The following is a 12296-nucleotide window of genomic DNA, read 5'->3' as shown; positions in this document are numbered from 1 at the left end:
CGCCAGGTCTGCGGGGACATGCCGTTGTTGGCATTCAGCAGCTAAGTAATGTGCTGCTTCCCCCCCAAAAAAGAAACCTATTTTCCTATTTAAAGAAGGCAATAATGCGGGGTGGTGGGTGGTGGAAGGCTATTTTTTGCTTAGGCGGCATTTTGCCCAACTTGTATATCGTGATTCCACAACCCGCTGTAAAATTCCAATTTAAGGCCTATGAGAAACCAATCATCAGTGTTGAAACATATACTATATACAGGTATGAGTGAATATATTAGTTTGGTTAGACACAGTACTTTTTGGGAAACAACGAAAGAAACATGAATATTTGATGCACACCAATACCTTTATTTGCTTGAAATCTTCACTTATGTTCCAATTTTGTGAAAGAATAATGATTAAAAAACAGATTACAAGGAGCATTGAAAGTAAACGCTATAGTAAACAAACTAGGTTTCCAATGAGTCTTCATAACAGAAGGCGGGAAGATAAAATGAAGGATCAGTGGCTGATAATGTGCGCGGCCTTCTTGCAGACATACTCGTCAAGGTCTGCGCACGCGGCAGTTGCCCAATCCCCACCTATAAGGAATAGAATTTCACATATTAGTTTTGTTTTATGGTCACAAGTTGGTCATTGATATCACTTACTTGTCTCAGACATTGCTACACAGTCTCCAGTAGCGGTCATGGGCTCTCCCGAGGCAAATGAGTCGAAATCTTCAAGTGTACCATCTGTCCAGATGTAGTCAGCTTCCTGGAACCACAAGTGTTACAATATAAAAATACATAAAAAATAATAACCCGAGGGGTTGGCAACCCAAAATGTTGAAAGATACCATACGGGACCTCAAAAATATATACATATTTTTCAGCCGCACAAAATGAAATCACACACACACACACACACACACACACACACACACACACACACACACACACACACACACACACACACACACACACACACACACACACACACACACACACACTATATATATATATATATATAAATCATCTCATCTCATCTCATTAGCTGTACCGCTTATTCTCATTAGGGTCGCGGGGAGCTGGAGCCCATCCCAGCCATCTCTGGGCAGTGGGCAGGGGACACCCTGAACTGGTTTTATATATATATATACCAGTATATATATATATATATATATATATATACATATATATATTCGGGGTATTCCCAAAGCCCTAGGAGAAGGACTGAGCCAATGCTAATGACTACAACTTTGAAAGAGCCATAATAATAAAAGAAAAATCAATGTCTTGGGCTGCAAAAAATGAAAATGCCTCATATAAGTGTTATGAAGAAAGCAACATATACTGTAAATACATTGGAATATATTATCAATGTTTGTGTCATGTTCGTCCTCTAACAGGTACCATATCATTTTCTATTATTAAACATTTTTGAAAAAGTGGGAGAGCCACAAAAAGCCGCTTATTGCTGACCCTGCCCGCCTTAACCCAAGCAGTTAACATTTCAAAGTTTTTAAAATAATTTTATCACAAAACTGAGTCAAACTAGATTTCGAGGTATGAGTTTGAAGCTTGATAAGGTTATTTTCTGGTCAGTGTCTCACCAAAACTGTATCATGGAGTCCAATCCAGGCATCGGTATCCCCATTTTCACCCGCCACAATCACTTGTTGAACGACAGCGTTTTCTATGTCATTGTGGATAGAAACTAGATTTCCGCCTAGGATGTTGCAGACAGCCTGATGGAAAGAAGGAAAAAAGTAAAGACCTTGATCTCACTCGGGCAAAAATGCCAGGCAGTTGGCAAAATATTTACACGTTGGACTAAAACATTCATGTAAAATGTTCAGTATGATTGATTGTAAATGATTCTTCTGTACCTCTGCATCTGCAAAACCCCTCGCTTCCTCCTGGTAAATATAACAGTAGCAATCCAGTTGAGTCCATCCATGAGGGCAGATTACATCTGCAATACATTCATTTTATAGTGTTAGAAAAAAAAATAAGGCATGGGAGGGTTTTTTTTCGCTAAACATTACTCAGTCAAAGCTACTTACCTTTGGTAAATTTTGTTGGGAAAGACAACTTCAAAAGAGAAAACATTTGGTTAGAATAATATATTATTATTAAGCAAAAAGACCTCAGAAGTTGTCCCCAAAAATTTTTTGGGGGACAGGTGTAAATATTTTGACTTACGGCTCCACTAAACAGTCCACTGATCCCGCAAAGGAGGATCACCAAGCGAAGAGCAAATGCCATCTGTAGAAAATTAAGAAAGATAGTACTTAGTGTACTTAAAATCAGCCTTTGAATGGTTATCAATGTTCTAAATCAGGAATACACATACCGTTAAAAGAGTGAATTTAGTTCGTAGCCCTCTTCAGTTACCTTTGCAGATGCTGACAAAGACAAAGTCAATTGCTTTTGTACACTTGGAGGTCAGGTATGGAATGTGTCATGTGACACAATTGGAAAACAAACAAGTTTAGCAACTTCATCCCATGGAGACATTTTAAAAAAAAGAGAACCTTAAGAACATTTTATTTATCGAATATTTTCTTCAATCAACATTTAACATTGCTCCCTTTAAATATTCTAAACTCCTGATTCTTTATTATTCTTTTTAAACAACTTAAGCGATTAGGAATGAGAGTCACCATTTGTGTTTGGATTTTGCTTTCGGCGGATAGTGAGCAGGGGAACTTTTTGGAGGACAATGCCGCGGTACTAAAGGCGCAAGTATCAAACACGCTAGTATTTTGGTGTGAGATTGCCTAATTTGGTTCATGTGTGTGGGAACAGGGGAAACAGCATGCTGTTTCTTGCCATTATAGGGTTGGGTAGTAACCGGATACATGTATAATATAAAATATAATTGTATTTCGTAACAGTTAAAGAAAAAAATATGTTATCAAATTACAGGTACATTTAGCTAAAAAAAGGATAACTTTGCAGGATTACAATTTTATTTACAATTATATTTTGGGTACATAATGCGCCAATAGACAAATTGTGTCATAATTTCAATCACGAACTTGAGAGAGACACAGACAAAAATTAGGTTTACACACAGCACGCGAGCCTTATCTGTTCTGCAGATTTACGGATCTGCAGCTTATCCACAAGACAGTGTCAGAATGTGTTGCAGGTGAAAACAATTTTCTTTTGGTCTGTATTTTATTTCTCCAGCACTCATTTTGTCAATTTGGCACACTTCTGCAGTTTTCGTCAATAGGCAGCAAGATTCTCGCGTGTGATGCAATCAGGGACATTCAGTAAATTTGATTGATAATATTCTTTTTGTGTTTTGCAGTTCATTGTTGTTCAAAACCCACTATTTGATCACTGTATTGTTATGTTGTGAGAATTATTAACTTAGCTTGGTAAATCTATATACTTTCAAGAGGTTTGGCATCCCCACTTCAGATAAGTTGAAAATATTTTCTGCAGCAGTTTTACCTGCTTTGTTGCGAGTTGGTTAAGCTTGAGCATATCTAGTAAAGTGGTCTACAACTACTAAAATGTATTGGTAGCCCCCCTTGCTCGGTTCTAAATGCAGAAAATCTATTGAAACTACTTCTATGGGTGAACTTGAGCTAATGCTGGACATTTTTGTGATCACAGAGTCTTGGCTTCACCTGCAGATCCCCAACGCTGCCGTCCAACTAGCAGGACGCATGCTACACTGGCACGACCGAGACAGACTCCGGTAAAAACAAGGGTGGGGGTCTATGCGCTTACGTGCACAACGCGTGGTGCAATAACAGCAGAATCATTGACACACACTGCTCTCCCGATATAGAGTTTCTCGCAGTATCGTGTAGACCCTTCTGTCTACCGAGAGAGCTAACTGTGGTCATTGTGATAGCTGTTTACGTTCCACTGGATGCTAAGGTTAGCATAGCGCTAAATCTTTTACCCGCTGCTATCAATAAACAACAGATTGCACACCCCGACGGAGCTTTTATCGACGCCAGCGACTTTAATCAGGCATGCTTAAAAACGCGTACAGAGTTTCCCCCCTCCTCCACCTAGCTGAATCCGATCACCTCTGTCTGTCCCTCACCCCCTCATACACCCCCATCCGGAGAAAAACAAAGCCTTTAACAAGAACAATACAAACATGGCCTAAGGGAGCTCTCTCTCAGCTACAGGACTGTTTCCACCGGACTTGCTGGGAGGTATTTGACCATCATGACCTCCAGGAATTCACTGACACTGTATTATCCTATATTCGACAATGTATGGATAACGTCACAGTAAAGAAAAAAAATCAGGGTTTACCCAAACCAAAAACCCTGGATGTCCACCGAGGTGTGCACCCTCCTCAAACACCGCAACACTGCCTTCAGGTCTGGAGACAAGGCTCTTTACAGCATGGCCAAGGCTGACCTGAAGAGAGGCATTGAGGATGCAAAGGCAGCCTACATGAGGAGGATCGAGCACCTCTTCGCTGGAAATGACTCGAGGAGGATGTGGCAGGGTCTACAACACATCACAAACTTCAGAGGCAACAACCTGGCAACTGTTGGGGCTGATGCTTCACTAGCTGTGGAGCTTAATCAGTTCGTTGCTCGCTTTGAAGTTTGAAGGCCACAAACAGTCACATCACACCCACCAAAAACCAGCAGTAACACACTGACACTTCAGGAGCATGAAGTAAGGCGAGTGCTGAAAACTGTTAACCCCAGGAAGGCAGCTGGCCCGGATGGAGTACCAGGCAGGGTACTCAGCGACTGTGCCGATCCGCTGGCTGCGGTGTTTACCACCATCTTCAAAAAGTCCCTGTCGCAGGGTACCGTCCCACCCTGCTTCAAAACCTCCACCATCATTCCCACCCCCAAGAAGTCAGCAGTGGAAAGCCTCAACGACTGTGGTCATGAAGTGCTTTGAGAGGTTGGTGTCCCAGCACATCAAGGACTCCCTGCCACCCACACTGGACCCCCACCAGTTTGCCTACAAGGCAAACCGCTTCACTGACCACGCCATAAACACAGCACTTCACACCGCGCTGAGACACCTCAAAACCTCGGCATGAGGAAAATAAGCAACCTTGAGAAGGGCCTCACAAGTGGTAATTCACCTTCCAAGATGACCAGAGTGCAAAAGATTTAGCATTGGGTACCAGTACACAAAATACCGTGAACATCAATAAAAAGCAAACCCAGGTAATATGTAAAAAATTGTCCAGAAAGTGCATGACTGCAACAAAACTTCGAGCCTAAAAATTGTCCAAAAGGTCCATGACAGCAACACCCGCAGCTTCCCATCTCTGCCGGCTGGTCGATGCAGCCACAGTAGAGAGCATTCTGGTCTATAACATCATGATGTGGTAAGATGGTAGCATGACAGCATGGCAGCAGAAAGGAGAACCTTACAGAGAGCCAACAAAACTGCCCCAAAAATCATAAGTGGGTTTTGCCTGGTCTGGAGGACTTTGCAGGTGGGCAATACCGTGGCAGAACCAAACAAATCATAAATTACTCCTTAGCCCTGGCCATCACCTCTATGATCCACTGCCCTCTGGCATACGCTACAAGTCCCTTAAAACAAGAACAGACTCAGAGACAGGTTCTTCCTCTGGAGCATCACAACCCTAAAAGGTGCACAAGACTGTGGAAAAAATATGTATCTCGCCTATGTAAAGAAAAATGATAATTACAATCTTATTTCTCAAGTTCTATTCATCCATCCATTTTTTTCCACTCATCCAGGTTTGGGTCGCAGAGGCAACAGCCTCATCAGGAAAGCTCTTCACAGAGTCCCTCCCGTATGACCATGTTTCTCACCCGATCTCTAAGAGAGAGACCAGCCACCCTGCACAGGAGACCAATTTCAGTCGCTTGTATCCAGGATGTCTTTTAGTATGCAAATTGCTAAACAAACCGAATTTCCGAAATTTCCAAACCGAACGAAGATTTCAAAATCTGAATAAAACAAATGTTTGATTTGAAAAAGTTGTTTTGAAAGTTGTACGTCCGACGTAAAAGATGCATGCCCCGGGCGACCGGGCAGACGTTATTTCAAACACTGCCATTACTATCAACTTATTTTGGAAATATGTTACTGGTAATTGTCATTTTATGAAGAAAATTCTAAATTTAATAAATGGCAAAAGGAGGCTCTGATCTTCAAAACCACACTTATTTATTTTGTGCACTATGAATTCTATTGAATATTTTTGGTCAAATATCCCTAATTTGAACATGCTTTCTGTTGTCAGGTTGTCTGAACAAAATGATTAATTGTTCAATGTGTTGCTCCCGCAAATTTTATACGTGATTTTGTCACCCAGTTTACTAAACAAGGGTTCAGTAAAATAAAATCCAATAGAAATGCAAGAATGAACATTGCGTAAAACTGGGTGAGTCAAACAATAAATTGTTCAACTGCATAAGTTGCATACCACACAAATAGGCATCATTGCAATTATTGTCTTTGAAGATCCATCATAGTGTCTCTGGCCCTATGGAACACTTTTAACAATGATAATGATAGGTGTGTCTTCAATTCTGAATTTGAAGGACAGGATAATTTCTTTTTACATTTTTTATAATAATTTCCTGGTATAAATTAGTCAGCCAAGGCTTGAGTATGAAAACACACTAAAGCAAGTTGTTTGTTGTGTTTGTTCAATAACTTTGTTCTGTGCCTCTAAACAAAGAGATATAATGACTTTGCTTGGGACGCAATTTGCAAGATTGATTGCAGTATCAAACAAATGTATTACTAAATGTGTGTTTCTGAATTGATTGTCTTTTTCTCATAATTGCAATGACTATGCCTTCTAGTAGATGCACTGACTAGAGAAATAACAATTACAGCTGTGATATTTGCCTATGCCAGGGGTTGTCAAATCAAAATTTTGAAAAAGCTATACTGAACTTAAAAAACCTAATCAAAACAATTGTCTGGTCCCGCAAAAAATTAAAAGCCTTATATAAGCCTTATAAGGAAGGCAACAAGTACTGTATATTAATTGGAAAACATTAAGAATGTTTTGTCATGTTTGTCCTCAAATAGAAACCCTATCTTTTCCCATCATCAAACATCTTTGAAAAGCGCCAGGGAATCACCATAGAGCACCAAAGAGAGGGCAGGGATCTGCAACCAGGGGCTCTGGAGCCGCCTGGTTGCAGATCCCTGCCCTCAGCTTTTTTGATAGGGTTCTTTACCAGAGAAATAATAATTCAAATTGTAATCAACTACAGTATGAGGGGATTTCCCTACCTAATCTGGGTACTGGCGCACAATCTTTGAAAAGAAACAACAACAAAAACAGACCATGTAACGGTGAAAAACAAAACATAAAAGAAAATAAATTGATTTTATCATAATGCCAGGAGAGGCTACTTTTGTAAACGTAATTAATCATATTCTGTAAAAATATTGCTGAGTATGAGTGTGCCAAGGTACAACAGATATCTTGCATGTATGAGCTCTAAAACCTAGCATAATTTTAACTTTATGCAAAAACAGAAGGTCCTCCCAGCTAGTTTGCCGTTTGTCATGACTTCAAATAATTTTCAGTCGATAAGAAGCCCAGGTGCACCACACCTTGATTATGGCCATTAGATACTCAAACTACCATGTTTTATCAACTTTGGGCACCAAATTGGCCAAAAATGTAAAAGGGCGCCTTATAGTCTGTTGCGCCCTATATACTGGAAAATGGATAAAATTGGAAATACTGCTTTACAATTAAATGATACTGCTTACGGTAACTGTTTGTGCTAGTGAAAGGTCACTGTTCATCCAATGAGAAACTTATAGAGTGCTCTTGGACGGCACTCTTTTGGTTAACATGTTGATTGTTTGTTGCCAAAAGGAAAAAAACAGAACTTTGACGGCAGACTTTCAAAAGCTCGTTGCAAATCCTATTTTGTTGTTGCACATCGTTCAACAGCTGTCTAGCTGGCGCAAAAGGCGATGCTTCGGTGTGAGGAGCGCAAACGTAAACATTTATGAATGAACAAATTAAATTTAGTGCTGAAACCACATGTCATAATGTTGATTTATGTTCTATGAAATAAATGATTTTGATTTAATTGTATTTATTTATTCTTTATTTACCAGCTCGGTGGCCTAGGTTGTATGGCGCCGGCGCCAAGACTGGGGAGCTGTGGTTCAAGCCTCAGCGGAGCCATACTGTACCTAAGACTTAAACATTGGTACCCGTTGCCTCCCTGCTTGGCGATCAGCATTAGGGGTTGGAATTGGGGGGTTTGGTCACCTAATTACTCCCAACACCTCAGTTGGGTTGAGCGAGGGGGCTGGGAATCCCCTCCTCTGAATAAATCTCCCAAAAAGAGTCAAAAATGACTCTAGCCACCTCCCACTAGGGGGATATGGCTGTGGTATATATATATATATATATATATATATATATATATATATATATATATATATATATATATATATATATATATATATATATATTTAACCTTAGCTCCTACTAAGTTTTATTTCCATGCGCCATAAATAAAAAAATATATCACAAAGTATGATTGTTGAGCCACTGAACCTTACAGTGTGGAAAAGACATTACATTGAAGTTGGCAATTTAGAATAAGCAGTGCAACTATCTCCCAAGGATTTTTATGCAGACAGACTCCTTTATTTAATTCAGGCAAATGATTTGATTACAAAGTTCCCGTCAATCACAATTAAGGAAAAGATAAAACAAGAAGCATTCATAGTTAGCCATTTCAAACGTAGAAAAGGACAAAGTTTGTTCATATTTTTCGCGTTAAGTCATCATGAGAGCAGGCCAAGAGAGAAACAGACTAGAAGTTGCGTTGGAAATGGTGTGCTTTCTTGATGCAGACATATTCTTCGGCAGTTGAGCACAGGTCAGTTTCCCATATTCCAACTTTAAGAAGTACATTTAAAGTCTTAGAGAAGTTTTCTTATATGATGTCAACTAATGAGTTTACTTACTAGTTTTATTAAGTGCCGTGCAGTCTCCAGTAGCAGTAAGGACCGGGTCATAACCAAAGTTAAGGAAATCTTCAATTGTGCCGTCAGTCCAGATGTAGTCATTGCTCTGAAATTGATTTTTATTGAGTTATAATGAGCAGAGACACAACATTTTTCCAATGTAAAAAAACATAGCCTGGCTCAAAAAAATGTTGAAAAACACTGATCTACTGTATGTCAGTGTTTCTTGACGTTTTTTTGAGCCAAAGCACAGTCTTTTTCATCAAAAATCTCAAAGCACAACGTCTATTGAAGGTTTAAAAAAGTAATTCCTGGTGCCATTTTTATATTGTTAAACCTTAATTTTCCATGTAGCCAAAATTTTCAGTACAACGTTTTTCTCATAATTTCTTGTCACTTTGGTTTAGGATGTCATGATGACTGATTAATTTCACCTATGTCTGCTCGTTTGACCCAAGCCGCTTCTGGCTTCCTGAATGGCTCCCCGTCCTACTTATGCTCCATCCTTTCACTCGCCTGTTGTCAGTCTGTCAGCGAACCTCTGTTTCCACAAAGCAAGCATTTTTGACTCTGACTCCGTTGGTCCCGCTTTTTCAGCCGTTTTCTACTCGTCCGTTCCCGATTTCCCCTTTACTCTCCGGCTACGACCCGTTTTTTGACCCCGACCGCGTTCTGCTCTCCCGTCCCCGTTATCGACCTGTTTTTCCGTCCACTACACTACGATCTCCCACTCAGTCATATTTTTTGAAATCACCAATTAATTAGTATTGATACCACCTAATGAGTTTGTCAGTAATTAATTTTGAAAAATGGCAGTGTGATAGTGGCCCAACTGTTTCCCTATTGCTCATGCAATATAGGTCCTACCAGCATCTGATGAATTTGTAGGAAACATTAAATAAAAAAATCTTACATTTCAAAATTATATCAGATGTGATAATGGCCTTACAGTACATCAGTATTTGAGGCAATATCACATGTCTACAGAAAATTACGCAATTTAGAATTTGAATTTCGGAAAGTTAATAAAAATATGAATAACGGACACGGTCCTCCTACTTTCGTAACATGAAACGAAAAAAAAAAAAGAAAAAATGTCACTCGTGCCATTTTTGCATAAAGTTAGCACATTATGCTGCAATTTTGTATTTTCCTGTATTTTTGTCTTGTTTTCTAAAAATAAAACGAATAATAATACTTAAAATGAGCTAAACTTGTCAGGTAGTGGAACAAACATTTTTTACTAGATTCTAACTTTTTAATTTTTGTAAAACAAGAAAATGATAATTAAAGTAAGCCCCAGAAACAACTTAATCTAAGAAACAAGGTGTTTGATATATGTTCCTGTACTAGTTCATGAGCAGATAATTAGTATGTAAAAAAAAAAGGAATCAGCTGGCACCTACGGATATAGAGGAATGTTAAATTTACTTGGGTGATCACTTGAAGAAAGCAAATTTAGTAAACAGCTATTTTTTTTTAATTTGGCCAATTTACACGGTGCCCTTTCAAACTGGTTGAATTGTATTGATAGATGTGGCATAGAAATATTTCCATCAGACAAAAAAATAGGTTGAACAGTACATTTGTACTCTTAAGAACATTACCGAAATTGTGTCATGAAGCCCAATCCAGGTCAGATTATTATTATTGTTGCCTGCCAAGATTAGTTGTTGGACAACTGCATTTTCCAATTTAGAGTGGATGGACACCAGATTTCCACCCAAAATTTTGCAGACCGCCTGTTGGAGGAAGAACACCAGCAGAGAACTTCATATCACTTGAAAATAAATTTGATACTGGGGAATCAACATTAAAATACATAACTGGGATAAAACTATAGCCTTCTTTACCTCTGCATCCGAAAAGTTCCTTGCCTCTTCTTGGTAGATGTAGCAGTTGGAGTCAAGCTGAGTCCAGCCTTCCGGACAGTATACATCTGCACACGGGCAATTAGGTATTTTGCTCATGATGAGATGATATCAAATAATTTCAATGTGAATGTAAAATAATAATAATATGTGAAATAATAATAAGAAAAAAAAACAATGACATTGAGTAGAAGGAGTATGACTGAGTGATAGCTACAAACCTTGGAAAATACTTGTAGGGAAACACCACTTTGATGAAAAAGCAAATTATTAAATTCAGACCAAACAGTGAAACAAATGAAATGACTGATACAATAAACAACATTGTCATTCAGATTTTACTCAGACTTACGACTCCGGTCAGAAGTCCAGTCATCCCACAAAGGAGGAATAAAGAGCGAAGTCCAAATGCCATCTGTACAATATTGGAAATAAATAGTGTTCACAATTTTAAAAAAAATCTGTATATCTTTGTAAATTGACTCTGTAAATGAAAACTACGGTAAACAAGACTCAGAATAGCTTGAAATGATCTATTACTCTACCTTGGTGGATGTAAAATTCTGTACTGATTGTGACCTTGGCCACCACTTTTATAAGTTGGCTTGATATAACTTAGACGTTGAGTTCCTGGTTACTGGATAAACGTTTAATAGGAACAGGTTGAACAACCCGATTATTAATCTATCTTTAATCGGTCTTTAAGTTTGGCAACTCTGTATCCAACAATCCAAAAGGCTTTGAGTGAGTGCTGCGGGCAAAAATACTTTCTAGTTGATTGATCCAAAAGTCTTTCGGCTTATGTTTGAAAAGGATCTAGCTTGACTCTTCCTTTAGTTTAGCGGTTAAACAGTTTCTGGCTTTAGTGCCTTGTACAGTAAAAGCTATTTGTCCAAAAAGGGAACTATACCCTCACTAAGAACCTGTGGGATCTGTTGAAAGCATTAATAAATAAGCTTCAACTGTACACATTTAATGACGTTTTGAAAAGATAAATTTTTTGGGTTCTTCAAACTAACACAATGATGTGACCTAATGGACTTCTTATCTAGAATTGAAACCGCTCTATTGTAAATCATTTGTAGTCTATTGTCTGTGACTGGGAGCAGATGCAGTAGTTTATGTGTGAGTCAAGTCAAGTCAAGTCATTTTTATTTGTATTGCCCTTAATAACAAATAGTCTCAAAGGGCTTCACAAGTTATTACATAGAAGAAGTTTAGGTTATTCATATGCTATAGAGTAGAAGTGAGTTTTAAGCTTAGACTTAAACATGTCCACTGAGGCAGCAGATCGGATCTCAGGGGGGAGAGCATTCCACAACACCGGTGCCCGGATGGAGAACGCTCTCGAACCAGCGGAACACTTCTTGGCTCTTGGGATCACCAGGAGACCGGCGCTCTCAGTACGAAGGCTTCGGGCCGGGACATAGGGGGAAATCAGATCTGAAGATATGAGGGGGAAAGTCCATGTATGATTTTGTATAATAATAGGAGAACCTTA

At 39.0% G+C, this 12296-nt stretch overlaps 2 protein-coding genes across 4 annotated transcripts; both read right to left on the bottom strand.

Moving 5' to 3' along the window:
* Positions 1–321: 321 nt before the first annotated feature.
* LOC148362455 (lithostathine-1-beta-like) lies at positions 322–4365 on the bottom strand. 3 transcript variants are annotated; one of them, XM_088339893.1, is made up of 8 exons: positions 4269–4365; positions 2332–2383; positions 2181–2243; positions 2042–2069; positions 1865–1950; positions 1589–1723; positions 645–750; positions 322–575 (listed from the first exon to the last, which is right to left on the bottom strand). In XM_088339893.1, the coding sequence occupies exons 3-8, from the start codon at positions 2241–2243 to the stop codon at positions 496–498; spliced, it is 498 nt and encodes a 165-aa protein (XP_088196019.1). In that variant the 5' UTR covers positions 2332–2383; positions 4269–4365; the 3' UTR covers positions 322–495. The 3 variants fall into 3 exon arrangements, with proteins under 3 accessions (XP_088196019.1, XP_088196020.1, XP_088196021.1); XM_088339894.1 differs by lacking the exon at positions 4269–4365 and adding an exon at positions 4108–4174; XM_088339895.1 differs by lacking the exon at positions 4269–4365 and adding an exon at positions 3623–3737.
* A 4323-nt stretch (positions 4366–8688) lies between these two features.
* LOC148362454 (galactose-specific lectin nattectin-like) lies at positions 8689–11210 on the bottom strand. The gene is made up of 6 exons (XM_088339891.1): positions 11148–11210; positions 11017–11044; positions 10778–10863; positions 10532–10666; positions 8925–9030; positions 8689–8856 (listed from the first exon to the last, which is right to left on the bottom strand). The coding sequence occupies exons 1-6, from the start codon at positions 11208–11210 to the stop codon at positions 8771–8773; spliced, it is 504 nt and encodes a 167-aa protein (XP_088196017.1). The 3' UTR covers positions 8689–8770.
* Between the last annotated feature and the right edge of the window lie 1086 nt (positions 11211–12296).

This window comes from Urocampus carinirostris, chromosome 7 (genome assembly GCF_059441175.1).
Source record: "Urocampus carinirostris isolate Australia breed hairy pipefish chromosome 7, RoL_Ucar_1.0, whole genome shotgun sequence".
NCBI lineage: Eukaryota > Metazoa > Chordata > Actinopteri > Syngnathiformes > Syngnathidae > Urocampus > Urocampus carinirostris.
Note: the sequence above shows the minus strand (reverse complement) of the source record. Positions and strands in the feature narration are given on the sequence as shown.